This window comes from Hylobates moloch, unplaced genomic scaffold (genome assembly GCF_009828535.3).
Source record: "Hylobates moloch isolate HMO894 unplaced genomic scaffold, HMol_V3 SCAFFOLD_11, whole genome shotgun sequence".
In the NCBI taxonomy this organism is placed as follows: Eukaryota; Metazoa; Chordata; class Mammalia; order Primates; family Hylobatidae; genus Hylobates; species Hylobates moloch.
This window is the reverse complement of record NW_026652286.1, coordinates 35,370,953-35,383,645: the sequence shown is the minus strand read 5'-3', so window position 1 is coordinate 35,383,645 and position 12,693 is coordinate 35,370,953. Positions and strand designations below refer to the sequence as shown.

Genomic DNA, 12,693 nt, shown 5'->3' with positions numbered 1-12,693 from the left:
CCTGATATTCAGTAATCAGAGTGGGTTAATCCAGCTATTACTCATTAACTCTGCATCATGTTCATGTGTAGGGGCAGATGTTCTTGCTGAGAAGAATAAAAGCCTCCTGTGGCACCTGGAAGACCTTATCGCACATGGTCCCCGGCCAGATCACAGAGCGATTCTAGTTAACGTGGGCACTTTGCTGCCTCTAACCATCTACCTCTTGTTCAGAGATTGGCATATCTCCTCGACTTCGGCTCTCCCTTGGGCCCTGTATTGTTGAGCCATCCCTATCTTAAACTGCCTTTCCTGGCATTTGAATCACCACTTCGATGATGTGATAATATCTGCAAGTTGGGAAAATAAAAATGGCATTTGTTTAGCCATAATTAATGAAATATTTATGTTGCATGAGACTATGTGATAAAACCTTAGGCTTAGAGTCCTTTTGCTTCTGATTACATTTGGGATTTTTTTTTTTCTATGACCAGACATTCTGACGCCAGCTCTTTTACACTGAGCAGATGTCATGTAGTAAAAATGGGTGCCAGATGCTGTGAGCCGCAGAAGGGCGATTTGTTTAAGAGCTGGCTCCAACTTTTTTGCATTCAATTACTCTGCAGAACGAACCTTACACAAGCATTTAGGTAACTCAACTAACTTTAGACATGCATTTTAATAATAGATTTTATCTCTGAATGCATTCTGAGCAACACACCATATAAATGGTGTTTAAGGAATTAATTGATTTCTGCATAATACCTTGGTTTTTTCTTTTTTTTTTTTTAATGTGAAAAGAGAGCTGCAAAGCTCTTGGCAGGGACCCAGAAATGTAATTAACGTAGAGGGCCAAATTTTCAGTTGCCCTTAGGTACTGTTGCCTCATGCTCACGGCAGGTGCAGTGAGGGGAGGGCAGGGAGGAAGGGAATGAGAGTAAGGGGGGAGGAGGAAGCAGCAGCTTTGGTTCATAAAGCAGGAAATGAAGCTAGCAGTTCATTGAGTTTTTCTGTTCCCATTTCAGACTCCAAGAACTTTCCCCTCAGAGCACAGGTAACAGAGGCTTCCTCTTCTGCCTCTTCAACCTCCTCCTCCTCTGCAGATGAAGAATTTGATCCCCAGCTTTCCTTGCAGTTAAAGGTAACAACACTTGACCAGCCAAAGAGGGCCTTGGTGGGGCTGCTTACCATCCAGATTTCAGAACCAATGTGGGCTCCAGCTGCAGTGGTTTCCTTAGGAGGATCATGTTTCATTGCATCTGACAGGGTGCTCTCTTTATCTTGAACACCCAAAGAATTATCTTCTTTAAGAAAAACTTGTAGAAGTTTGCCTTTCTCAGATGCAAATTGGGGAGAAAAAAAAAGACATATTTACTTGAAACCATTTGGTGACAGCAGCTCTTAAAGTGGGTTTAATATGTGGTCCAACAAGCAAACCATCGAAAACATTACAACAAGCAGATGCATATTTCCCTGGGGGAAGCACAGCTTCATTTAAGAAGCACTAGAGGCAGATTGCATGGAAAATGTTATGTTTATCCTAATCAGAAATATGAAATGAACCATGCAGTTGCATCTAGACATGGATACTCCAAAGATCTCTGCTGTGGAAGGGACAAGCCCCGTGCCAGCTGGGGAGATGGTAGACTTCTTTTCTCAATGAACATTAATGTTTTTGGAGAACTCTTTAAACAACTCTCATATCCATAGATTAAAAAACACAAACATTGTATATGTTTATAAATGTGTCTGTATGTCACATACACAGAGACAGACGTCCCATAACCAAAGCCCACCATTGTTTTCTTTATCCCCTGAAGCTGGAGCATTTTCACTGAGATGGTAGAGTACTTGGTGGGGTGGGGGTTGGCAGGGGTTATTGAATGGTTGGGCCTAAAATGCTTCCCGGGTAGAAAGAGAAGCAGTTCACTGCTCTGGTAGTGTTTATTTTTTGGAGTAGTGAGGATCTGGGGAGGGAGAAGGAGAACCAAATTTATTTACTTACACTCAACTTTTCCATATCTGGCATTAGGAGATCATCTCAAGTCACTCTGGGGTTCCAACTCCCCATGGCCCAGCTTGGAGCAAGGCAGGAGGGGTCTGGGAGGTGTGGCGTGGGGAGGGGAGGAGAGAAGAAGGGAGAGGGAGGGAGAAAAGAGAGGGACAGAGAGTTGAGGGAGAAAGATGTATGAATTTCTCATTTCTAACAATGGTGTCCCTGATTAATTCAGTATTCAACACAAATGAATTATGTGTGTGTTGTGTTGATTTCTGTGGTTTTCTTACTGCCGCTCTCATCCCCTTGAATGACTCTGAGTTAATTTTATATTCAAATTAGGTAGAGATCCCAGCATCAGCCATCTTGACACTCATGGAGAATAAAAGAATAGAAAAGCCCAAACATATTGAAATAGCAAGATGGTGGTATCTAGGACCAGTCTCACAAATAGCTCCGTGTTCTCCTGCTGGCCTAGAACACAGCCTGCCATCACGTCAGCTTGCAAGGTGGTAAAGCATGCCCGCTTCACCTGGCTTCTGACCTGGCCCACTCTTCACGAAGGGAAGCTGGCAAGAAAATTTCTTTTTTCCAAGCTCTCGAGGGCTCACACTGAAGGAATGAGAGGAGGTTTTCATCCTCTGGTTTCTTTGTCTCTTCTGTCCCATGCAGGTGTGTCCTCAGCCAGGTGGCACGGAGCCCATGACAGCTCAAATGAACCTTTGCACAGGAAACTGGAGGCAGGATGTGTCCTCTTGGCCTCTTCCCTTTGCTTCACCCTTGTTCCCCACTGCCTCTCCTCCCACACCACCATCCAGATCTAAGAGTCTAAGGCAGGAAGAGACGCAGCAGCTTGTCTTTGATTCTGCCAAGTTTCTGCATCTTTTCTTCCACAGCCCTTAGCGTCTTTCCCTCTCTGCATCATCACCATCAGTGAGGATATAAGAACTGTGCCTTGTATATGTAAGGCTGTGTGAGTGTTTATTAATGAAGCATCCTTCTTTTCTGTATCAGCAACTTTTTAATAAAAGGCAATAAATGACTTTCTTTCCTCCTCTAGGTTCTGTTTTGCTGACTGGATAAAGCAGTCAGAGTTTGATAGCTTTGCTGCTGGGAAGCGCTAAGACCACATGATGCTGTTGAGGCAATTCCCCCCACCTTTTGCCTGGGAATTGCATTCAGTGGTCTTCATTTAGGGGGAACATTGGCATTTCTTTCTCATAGTCCCACTTTAGAGTAGGTCCTTGTTGTGTCTAAATGGTATTTGGCACAAGGAAAGGCAGTATAGACCAAATGAAATGTGGATACTAGATTCAGGCTACCTGTGCCTAACTCCTGGCTCTGCCTAGTAATAATTGCATCATCTTGTATAAGTTAATTTCCTCTCTGAGTTTTTACTTCCTTACCCATAAAGTAAGTGCAATTTGAGGAATAAATGGGATGATACATGTGAAATAATTAGTATAGTATCTGGCATATAGCATTTGGTAAATGAGAGGATTTATTACATAGGTTAGTGTAATGGAAGCTCAAGGGGCACTTGTTAATAAATGAACTGACTCCATATAGACTAAGTTAGACAATCTCTGGATGACAGTTACCATTGATCCCCACCACCTCTTCCCTAGAGCCTTTCCAGAAAGATCCTAGCTGCCCCATGAAGAATCCCCCATGCAAAAGGTCTGGAATCCCCATTCAGAGTGATTGACAGTCAATCTGGTAGTCATCTCATGGAAACAGAGATGATATGATATGGAATAAGTTGAGTTCTGAGAGTAAAATTTTCTTCCAAGGATGAAGAAGATCTTTAGGATTTCAGGTCCTAAGGAAAATTCCAGAAGAATAGCCTGTAGGCACCAAGCTAGCTACAACAATTCTTAAATTTCATATTTATTTATTCCAGCATTAAAAAGAAATATCTAGCATGCTCTAATCCTCATCCTAGTATACAGAAAGTTGACATGTATGCTCAGAGAAGGCAAACAGAGTAAAAATAGCCCAATTTGAACATTTATTTTGTAGATACAGAATGTCTGTGTGTGTATGTGTGTGTATGTATAATATATACTCCTACACACAAAAATCATAATAGATTTTAGTAAAAAATGATGATCATGCTAATTTAAAATATAATAATATAGGAATGCTATAAAAATCATGCTATTAGTATTTACTGAGTGTTCATCCCATGTCTCTTTCAGGTATTCTACAAAAGGCTTAGCCTTATTATTTCATTTAGTCCTTAGTGTATCCCTACAAAGTAGGCACTAAATTCTTCTCATTACTCTAAAGAGAGCACTGAAGTTCAGAATGTTGTGTGACATTCTGAAGCTCACACAGCTCAGCTGGGATTGGATGCCAGCTTTGCCTGTCTTGTGGGCCCAGTGCTCAACCATTAGTCTCTGCTATTTCTCCCATTTTTAAGTGTCTCCTGAACTTTCCAGTATGTGGAATTAACCACACCATCACTTCTTTTTTCTCTTGTGTCTAAAACCTGGAAGTGATACTATCAAGATCTAGACTTCTACTTTATATGCATCAATTAAAAAATTTTTTTTAACAAGCACAGGTACACACACAACCCAGTGACAGCAATGCTATAATTGTATAAACAAAGTGAGGTTGGGAAGAGAAGCAATTTCATGCTTCCCTCAAGCCAAAAAACACTTTCATTGGAATGATACATTTCTCCATTTCCAGGTTTAATTAGCCACTGTAGACTCAACCTAAGCACTATTTAAAGTTGTTAACTGGTTTTCATGTAGTGAGAGAGAGCATGTGTGTGTATGTCTGTCTACTTGCCTGCCTGTCTCTCTCTCCCAAGCCCCTCATCCCTGGGCCATATCATAGCACCTCTGTAAAGTATAATTCTTGTACCATTCCTTCTCTCAGCTGAACCCAGACAGTATTCTATTATAGCAATTCCCAGCTACAGACCTACACATACACTCCCTCCCAATACACACATAGCAGCTTCCCAATCCAGAACCTACTAGCGAAATGTGGCTACTTAAATTTACATTTAAATTCATTAAAATTGAAGAAAATTTAAAATTCAATTTCTAATCCACACTCACTTCAAGTGTCCACTAGCCACATGGGGCTAGTGGCTTCCATATTTTAGACAGCACAGCTATAGGTTATTTCTATCATTGCAGAGAGTTCTACCGGATGTCATTATTTTAGAAGGTAAACAGTGGCTAGGAATCATTAGCTGGAGACGGCAGAGGCCTGTAATGATATTTTGTAAATTTCAACCCCATTTTTCTCCGACATAATTTTTTTCTCTATTGGTTTTCATAGGAGAAGAAGACACTTAGAAGAAGAAAGAAGCTAGAAAAAGCAATGAAGCAGTTGGTTAAGCAAGAAGAATTGAAAAGACTCTATAAGGCTCAGGTCAGTAAATAAACTGGAGATGAGTGAGTGGGCTTGGGTGCAGGATCCTGGGACTCTGGATGGGAAAGAGGTTTGAGAGTCTGCATTGCATTAGGGAAAGCAAGCCGGAGAAAGGTCAGTCTTTTTCTCTGAGGGACCGGATTTGTGGCCGTTTTAAAGAGGCTCTGGCTTAGTCTCAGTAGGACTCTGGGTCCTGGAGAGCCCCCGTGTTAATCCGGCCTATTCTCAGCCACCCCTCCATCTGCAGACATGTGAGTCTGGAACAAGAGCCAACACATGGACTTGGGAGTCATCCCTGACTGCCACATAGCAGTGACCTTAGTTTTGTCTTCTGTGAGGACACAAACCTTCCACCAGCTCCCTGACAGTGTCTTTACTAAACTGACAGCTATTAAGGGCTGTCTCTATTTCAAGATTAGTTGAAATCGTAAGTATCTAGCATTCCAGTACAGATTTCCTGGCCTGATTGCTTACTTCGAACACTTCCACCCAAGTTGCTCAGCCGCAACTCCATCACAGACAGGAAAATGAAGCAGAAATTCAAGGCATCCTCCATCTCTCTGAGGAACCCAAGCCTAGTCTTGAACAAGAGTTGGGTTTTAGGATACACGGACTTAGAATGACCACTCATGTTAATCCAGTATACCCTCACATCCCTTTCTCCATTTATTCCCTTTATCTGGCTAATAATCCTACACACTATTTCTGACCAGAGTGATGTCATTCAATCCACCCTCTTTTACCCTTCCCCGTGGCTGACTTGGGAACCACCTCTTTCACCTAGTGAATGGGGAAAAGTCACTTCTGTCTACTTGCAACCTCTAAAACAGTTTTCCTTGAAACACTGCAACTTTTCCTTCCAAGAACAAGACAAGTCTTGTGATATTGATTGGCAAACTAGGCAATGCCTCTTCCTTGTATTTTCATCCCAGATGTTTGTGATGAGAGAGGAATTACAATGGCCTTTTGAGTCCTGCTGGCACCCATAGCAGCCCTTTTTAATCTCTGAGACTTTCATCCTTAGTTGTTTTTTGTTTTTTTTTTTTGGTTTTTTTGAGACAGAGTCTTGCTGTGTCACCCAGGCTGAAGTGCAGTGGTGTGATCTCAGTTCACTGCAACCTCCACCTCCTAGGTTCAAGCGATTCTCTTGCCTCAGCCTCCCGAGTAGCTGAGATTACAGATGCCCACCACCATGCCCAGCTAATGTTTGTATTTTTAGTAGAGATGGGTTTTCACCATGTTGGCCAGGCTGGTCTCAAACTCCTGAGCTCAAGTGATCCTCCCACCTCAGCTTCCCAAAATGCTGAGATTAGTAGTGTGAGCCACCATGCCTAGCTTCATTCTTAGTTTCTAAAGAATGACCACTGTATTCGTCTGCTTGGGCTGCCATAACAAAGTACCATGGACCGGATGGCTTAAACAACAGAAACTTATTTTCCTCACGTTGTGGAGCCAAGAAGTCCAAGATCAAGGTGCTGGCAGGTTTGGCACCTGGTGAGGCCTCTCTTCCTGGCTTGTAGACAGCTGCCTTCTTCATGTGTCCTCACATGGTCTTTCTGTGAGTTCACGTGAGCAGAGAAAAATATTTTTGGTGTCTTTTCCTCTTATAAGGACATCAGCCGCGTTGGATTAGGGCCCCAGCCCTCTGACTTCATTTCACCTTGATTACCTCCTTAAAGGTCCTATCTCCAAATATAGTCACACTGGGGATTAGGGCTTCAACATATGCATTTGGGGTGGGACACAATTTAGTCTCTAAGAACCAGATAGCTGTAAACGCACAGTGATCAGTAATAAAGCCATTTAGGTGCTTCCTTTCTTTAGCAATTCTACAGCATGCCAGCAAGAGATGGATTTATAAAGATATAATTGTCTTTAAGGGAGAGACGGGAAGCGAGCATGAAATTACAAATAGTTTTAAGTGGACTTTCCATCTATTTCAGATTTTATGTTGGGACTTAAGCACTCATGGCTGGGACAAGAAGAGCCCAGTGGCTGTGCAGGCCCCACCCCTCCCTGCTTGGGTCCTTTTCCAGGGTTGGAGGGGCCTCGGCTGCTGTACTTGTGATTCCAGGGGAGATTTAGAAAGACGTGGGGTTAAGGAAGAAGGGGAGTGAGACAGAGTAAAGTAAAACAGAGGAGGAACACAGGCATTCTGCCTGCCCAAACAACTGAAAGTTCCTTGAATATACCTGTTCTGCCAGGTGCAAAGTCTGTTCTGCCAAGGGATGTGCCTTTTGACAGCATGGTATTTGAAAGCAGAGAAAATGGATGGGGATGAACAAAATTTATATAGGAATGGCTTTTCTCTAACTTTCCTTTCTAATATATGCAAGAGATTAATAGTTAGTAAGGAAAATAAATACGTAAATGCAAACACGGTCATGACCCCAGACCTTAATATGTGTCTATAATGAACCTAAGGAGAGTATGATGTCATCCCCTAATGAGTTAAACATCTTGTGTCTCGCCTTAATAACCTGCTAGTAACAAAGCCACAGTACACTTCCACAATGAAGGAATGCTGGGCATCTGCCCATGGTGCAATGAAAGAACAGGTACAATTTGTAGCTAAGGACAAGAGCAGGACAATCTAAAACAGGAGCATGAAACCCGGGAGCTGGCCTAGTTCTCTTGCTCCAGATTGACTCCTTGGGAGGTATAGGCTGGTTCTTCTTGGGGAAAATAGATTATGCAAGTACTGCGTTTACCCCTGGACCCCCTACCCTACTCTGAACAGTGGCTGCAGCTCCAATCATTATGCCACAGCCATAGTCAGAGGCTGTGGGCTCCAAGGAGTCCAGGAGCCATGGTGACTGCTCACTCACCCAACAGCCTCTATCTTGGAGGACATCTGTGATTGGCCTTGTCTAAGGGGACTGTTTTAATGTCTACTTAGGGGCCAATTGAACATACAGACAGATTCCTTGCTTTATGTTGCATGCTAAGGAAGGGAAACATCAGGGTGTAGTTGTCTGGGAGTTCAGAGGTCCTTGCCTAGTTATTCAAGGCAGGACCATCCAAGTGAAAGGGCCTCTTTCTCCTGGAAAATAAGTGACAGAATCGGCCCCTCTTGGGACTCTATGTGGAAAGTCCTTGTGTGACATCTGATCCTGGTGTTGCAGGCCATCCAGAGGCAGCTGGAGGAGATGGAGGAGCGGCAGAGGGCTTCTGAGATCCAGGGTGTGAGGTTGGAGAAGGCGTTGCGAGGAGAAGCAGGTACGGCATCCCAGCAGATCCGGAGAAGTGGGCATGGTCTGAGAATAGTGCTAGTCTAACCATCTGAGGAAAACAGGCCTTGTCACCTGCTGGGGATTTGTCAGCATGGACATATGGTGCTAAATTCACAACTGCCGCACACTTTAAACATCAAACTATTGCTTCTAGGCCTTTTGGGCAAGATCAAATGTAAAAATCAAACTAGTGGCCCACTTTGAAATTCCCAGGAGCGGCCGGGCGCGGTGGCTCACGCTTGTAATCCCAGCACTTTGGGAGGCCGAGGCGGGCGGATCACGAGGTCAGGAGATCGAGACCACAGTGAAACCCCGTCTCTACTAAAAATACAAAAAATTAGCCGGGCGTGGTGGCGGGCGCCTGTAGTCCCAGCTACTTGGAGAGGCTGAGGCAGGAGAATGGTGTGAACCCAGGAGGTGGAGCTTGCAGTGAGCCGAGATTGAGCCACTGCACTCCAGCCTGGGCGACAGAGCGAGACCCTGTCTCAAAAAAAAAAAAAAAAAAAGAAATTCCCAGGAGCATTGGTCAGCCCATGGGCCTTGTAACTGGGCTTCTGTTCAGCCCCACCTCTCCGCTGGCTAACACGAATGTTCTTTGCAATTCAGGGATTAAGATAAATTCAGGAGAAATATATGGGTATTGGAGCAGTGTTGGTAGTAATTCAAAACCCAGAGTGAGAGTCAATGTCCTGGTTTTTCCTTTACTACCTGTATGACCTTGGGCCAGTCACGTTATAAACCTTTATACTTTTTCATTTATTTTCTCATCTAAAATGGAGATAATAGTGGTTTTCTCCTTTATAGAACTGATATAAGGATTAAAGAAGAAATTATATTTGATGCTTAAGTTAACACATTGCCTGGCCCAAGGTAAAGCAATAAGTGGTAACTATTCCAGTAATAGCTTCAGATTCTTAGATTCAAACAGAACTCATCTGGTGAAGACCTACTATGCATTAGACATTAAAACACTGGGTCCGTAACAATGAGTATGATGCAGTTTCTACCTTGAGAAGTTTATGGTCCATTGAGAGACACACATAGGTAAAGAGGTAAGCCACAATACAATATGACAAATGCTGTGATAGAAACAAACATTAGGGTACAACGTGAAGAGAACCAAGAGGTTCCTAACTGATCTTGGAGCAAGGGGAGCCATCAAGCAAGGCTTCTGGGAAGGGGTGATCTATAAGATGAGAACCAGAGGAGGAACAAGAGTTAACCAGTGAAGAGGAGGTTGCTCTGGCAGAAGGAACAGCAGCTGTAAAGGTCAAATGTGGAAAGATATGAAATATCTTCACAAATGAGCTAGTGAAGGGTTTTCAGGTAAGGAATGGCTTAAAGAAACCTACGTTTTTGGAAATCTTCCAGTAGGGGTGTGGCTCATGAATTGGGAGGCCCTAAGAGTTTGTTGGGGGTATTGTCTCTTTAGTTTTATAATGTGATGTCTTCAGCCTTCAGCATTTGGGATATAAAAGGTGAAAAACTGAGCACTGAAATAATGTGCAATAATATAAACAACAGGTTACTTGTTACTTAACAAGTGAAACATTAGGATTTCAATTCTTTAAAAGTCCAGTTACATGAGAGCGATGACACTAGCAGGTGCAGACCCAGATTTCCTGAGGCCTGGAGTTCATGCGAAGTCATGCATGTAAAATTGTGAGGGCTGCTTCCAGAACCTTGCAAGGACCCATCCAAGTAAGGGGTCCTGAGGTTTCAGTTTCATTCACTGCATGGTTAATTTAGCACTAGATTTCAGGGAAATGCTAGAGTCGGACTTTACCTCTTCTGTGCTTCAGTTTTCTTGTTGGTAAATTGGGAGTGCTAATACTTGTTACTTGTATTTGCGGTGAGGATTAGCTAAAACAATTTATGTAATATCCATAGCCGGTGCCTGGCATGGAGCAGATGATTAATCAATACCTGTTTGTTTTTTTTACTAAAATGCACGGGATTTCCTTGCAAAGATGACCCAAATTTGCTCATTAGAAATAGACTTATTACAAATACAAAGCGTTTCTTGCTGCCTGGACTGAGAGTCACTGTCCGTCTCTACAGCTGCTGTGGGACTTTTGGTAGAATGAACTGCCCTTGTTTGGTGTTTGGTCATATTCCCAGTCCAGAAGGCTCTGGTCCTTGTCTTTCACAATCTGCAGATCTCAGTGAGAGCGTTAGAAAGGAAAAGGAAAAACCAGAAAAGCCAGGGTATGCTTCAGCTTGCCGCCAGCAACACAGGCCAAGAGGTGGCATGGTGGGAAGTGGGGAGCTGTGGGCGCCAACAAGCCCTGTGTTCAAATTCTGTTCCACTCCACTTAGGCTGAATAGTCCTGGGAAAATCACTTAACCTCTCTGGCCCTAGATTTTTTATCTGAAAAATGAAGATAATAATCCCCATATTATCAGGTCATTTTGAGAATTAGGAGTGTTGATAGGCAAAGTCTCTACCGGAGTATTGCCTACGTGGTAGGCATTTAGTAAACACTACTCATATCATTTTACAAAATATTACTAAATATCCACACACATCTTCTTTTAAAGAATTTGTCTAATTTTTACTGCTTAAAATTTAAATGATAGAAACAAAAATTGCAAAGCATCTTCTGAAAATCTTCCTCATCCCCAAATATGAAAAAAAAAAAAAAAAAAGAAAGAAAGAAAAGAAAGAGAGAGCTATTCTGAGTTATAGCAAAAGAAATCTGGCCAGCTTGTGATGTTTCAGAGGTGTGCCAAGCCAGCCAGAAGATGGATTCCATTCATTCCCTTTATATCCTTGGTAATTTAATTCCCCTGTTAAGTTTATGGGCCTTTTTCCCTTGATTGTCCTTGTGTGGGTGACAGATGCAGATCAACAAGGGGCTGGAGACTAAAAGAGTCAATTCAGGAGAGTGGCCTCAAAAGCAACCAGATAGAAGTTTTGCAGACCAGCCACCAAAATTAATATACTCTAACTTGTAATAACATTTGTGCAATAATAATATTCCTTGGTGGTTTAATATTCTCTATTCAGTTCCTTTAAGAGATTGCCCTGTTGCTTAATGAATGACCAATGCTTATTAGGTTAAGTTGTATTTGAGCTGGCCTGTGCTGCTCTGGTTCAAGTGATTTAATGGGAATTATTTAATAGGTATTATTAGGATAATTAGAAAATGATCACAGTTAGGCAATAATATTGAGCTATAAAGGTTGTGAATAACCAAATTTAGAGACAGACCTGAAAACATGAGTAGTCTGCGACAGTTATGCAAGGCTCCTCCGATAATTATGTAGGCAGCCTGAAAGGGGCTTTTGTTCTGGGAGTTATTCATTAGGCGGGCATTGAATTAGAGGAACATGCGGGGGTGCGGGATGGAGGGCAATGATGGCTGATGAGCAAAATGAGGCTTTGATGAGCTCCTCATTGTCGTGACAACAATTCCTGCTTTCTTTTTTTCCAGCAGTCAGAAATAAGCTCTCCCGCCCCCGGGAAGGGTTTTTCCCCATTTTGTCAAGGAAAGGGAAACAAAGGAAAACAAAAATCTAATAATCCACCCCAGATGACAAATCATTATGTTTTGCAGGACGTGGAGAGAGAGAGAGACAGAGAGAGAGAGAGAGAGAGAGAGAATGTGTGTGTGTGTATGTGTGTGTGTGTGTGTGTGTGTGTGTGTGTGTGTGATGTCTTTGACAGAGGGAAGAGAGTCCCCTCTTGGTCCTAGCTGCCCAGGTGAAGGACCAGGATATGCAGTAACCTGATTCCTGGGGGCCCTACCACCTTCTGGAAAGAGGCCAAGCCCAGCTCTGTAGCCACTTAGACTCTTCTTGGTTGAGGCACTGTTTCTTACCTACTGGCTTGTTGCTTGTCAATATGATGATCAGTGTTACATACTAGGGGCATGGAATACCCCAATCTAGCAAGAGACCACCATTCAAATTTAAATGGTCTGAGGCCGGGCGCGGTGGCTCACGCTTGTAATCCCAGCACTTTGGGAGGCCGAGGCGGGCGGATCACGAGGTCAGGAGATCGAGACCACAGTGAAACCCCGTCTCTACTAAAAATACAAAAAAATCAGCCGGGCGTGGTGGCGGGCGCCTGTAGTCCCAGCTACT

At 43.1% G+C, this 12,693-nt stretch overlaps 1 protein-coding gene across 6 annotated transcripts in view; it reads left to right on the top strand.

Annotated features, from left to right (window-relative positions):
* MICAL2 (microtubule associated monooxygenase, calponin and LIM domain containing 2) overlaps nt 1-12,693 on the top strand; it is a 249,417-nt gene that overhangs the window by 211,677 nt on the left and 25,047 nt on the right. For all 6 annotated transcript variants that reach the window (XM_058446993.1, XM_058446991.1, XM_058446992.1 and 3 more), the window contains 3 exons: nt 1,005-1,120; nt 5,279-5,371; nt 8,497-8,590. In XM_058446993.1, the coding sequence (XP_058302976.1) occupies nt 1,005-1,120; nt 5,279-5,371; nt 8,497-8,590 (303 nt within the window). The remainder of the gene's footprint in view (nt 1-1,004; nt 1,121-5,278; nt 5,372-8,496; nt 8,591-12,693) is intronic.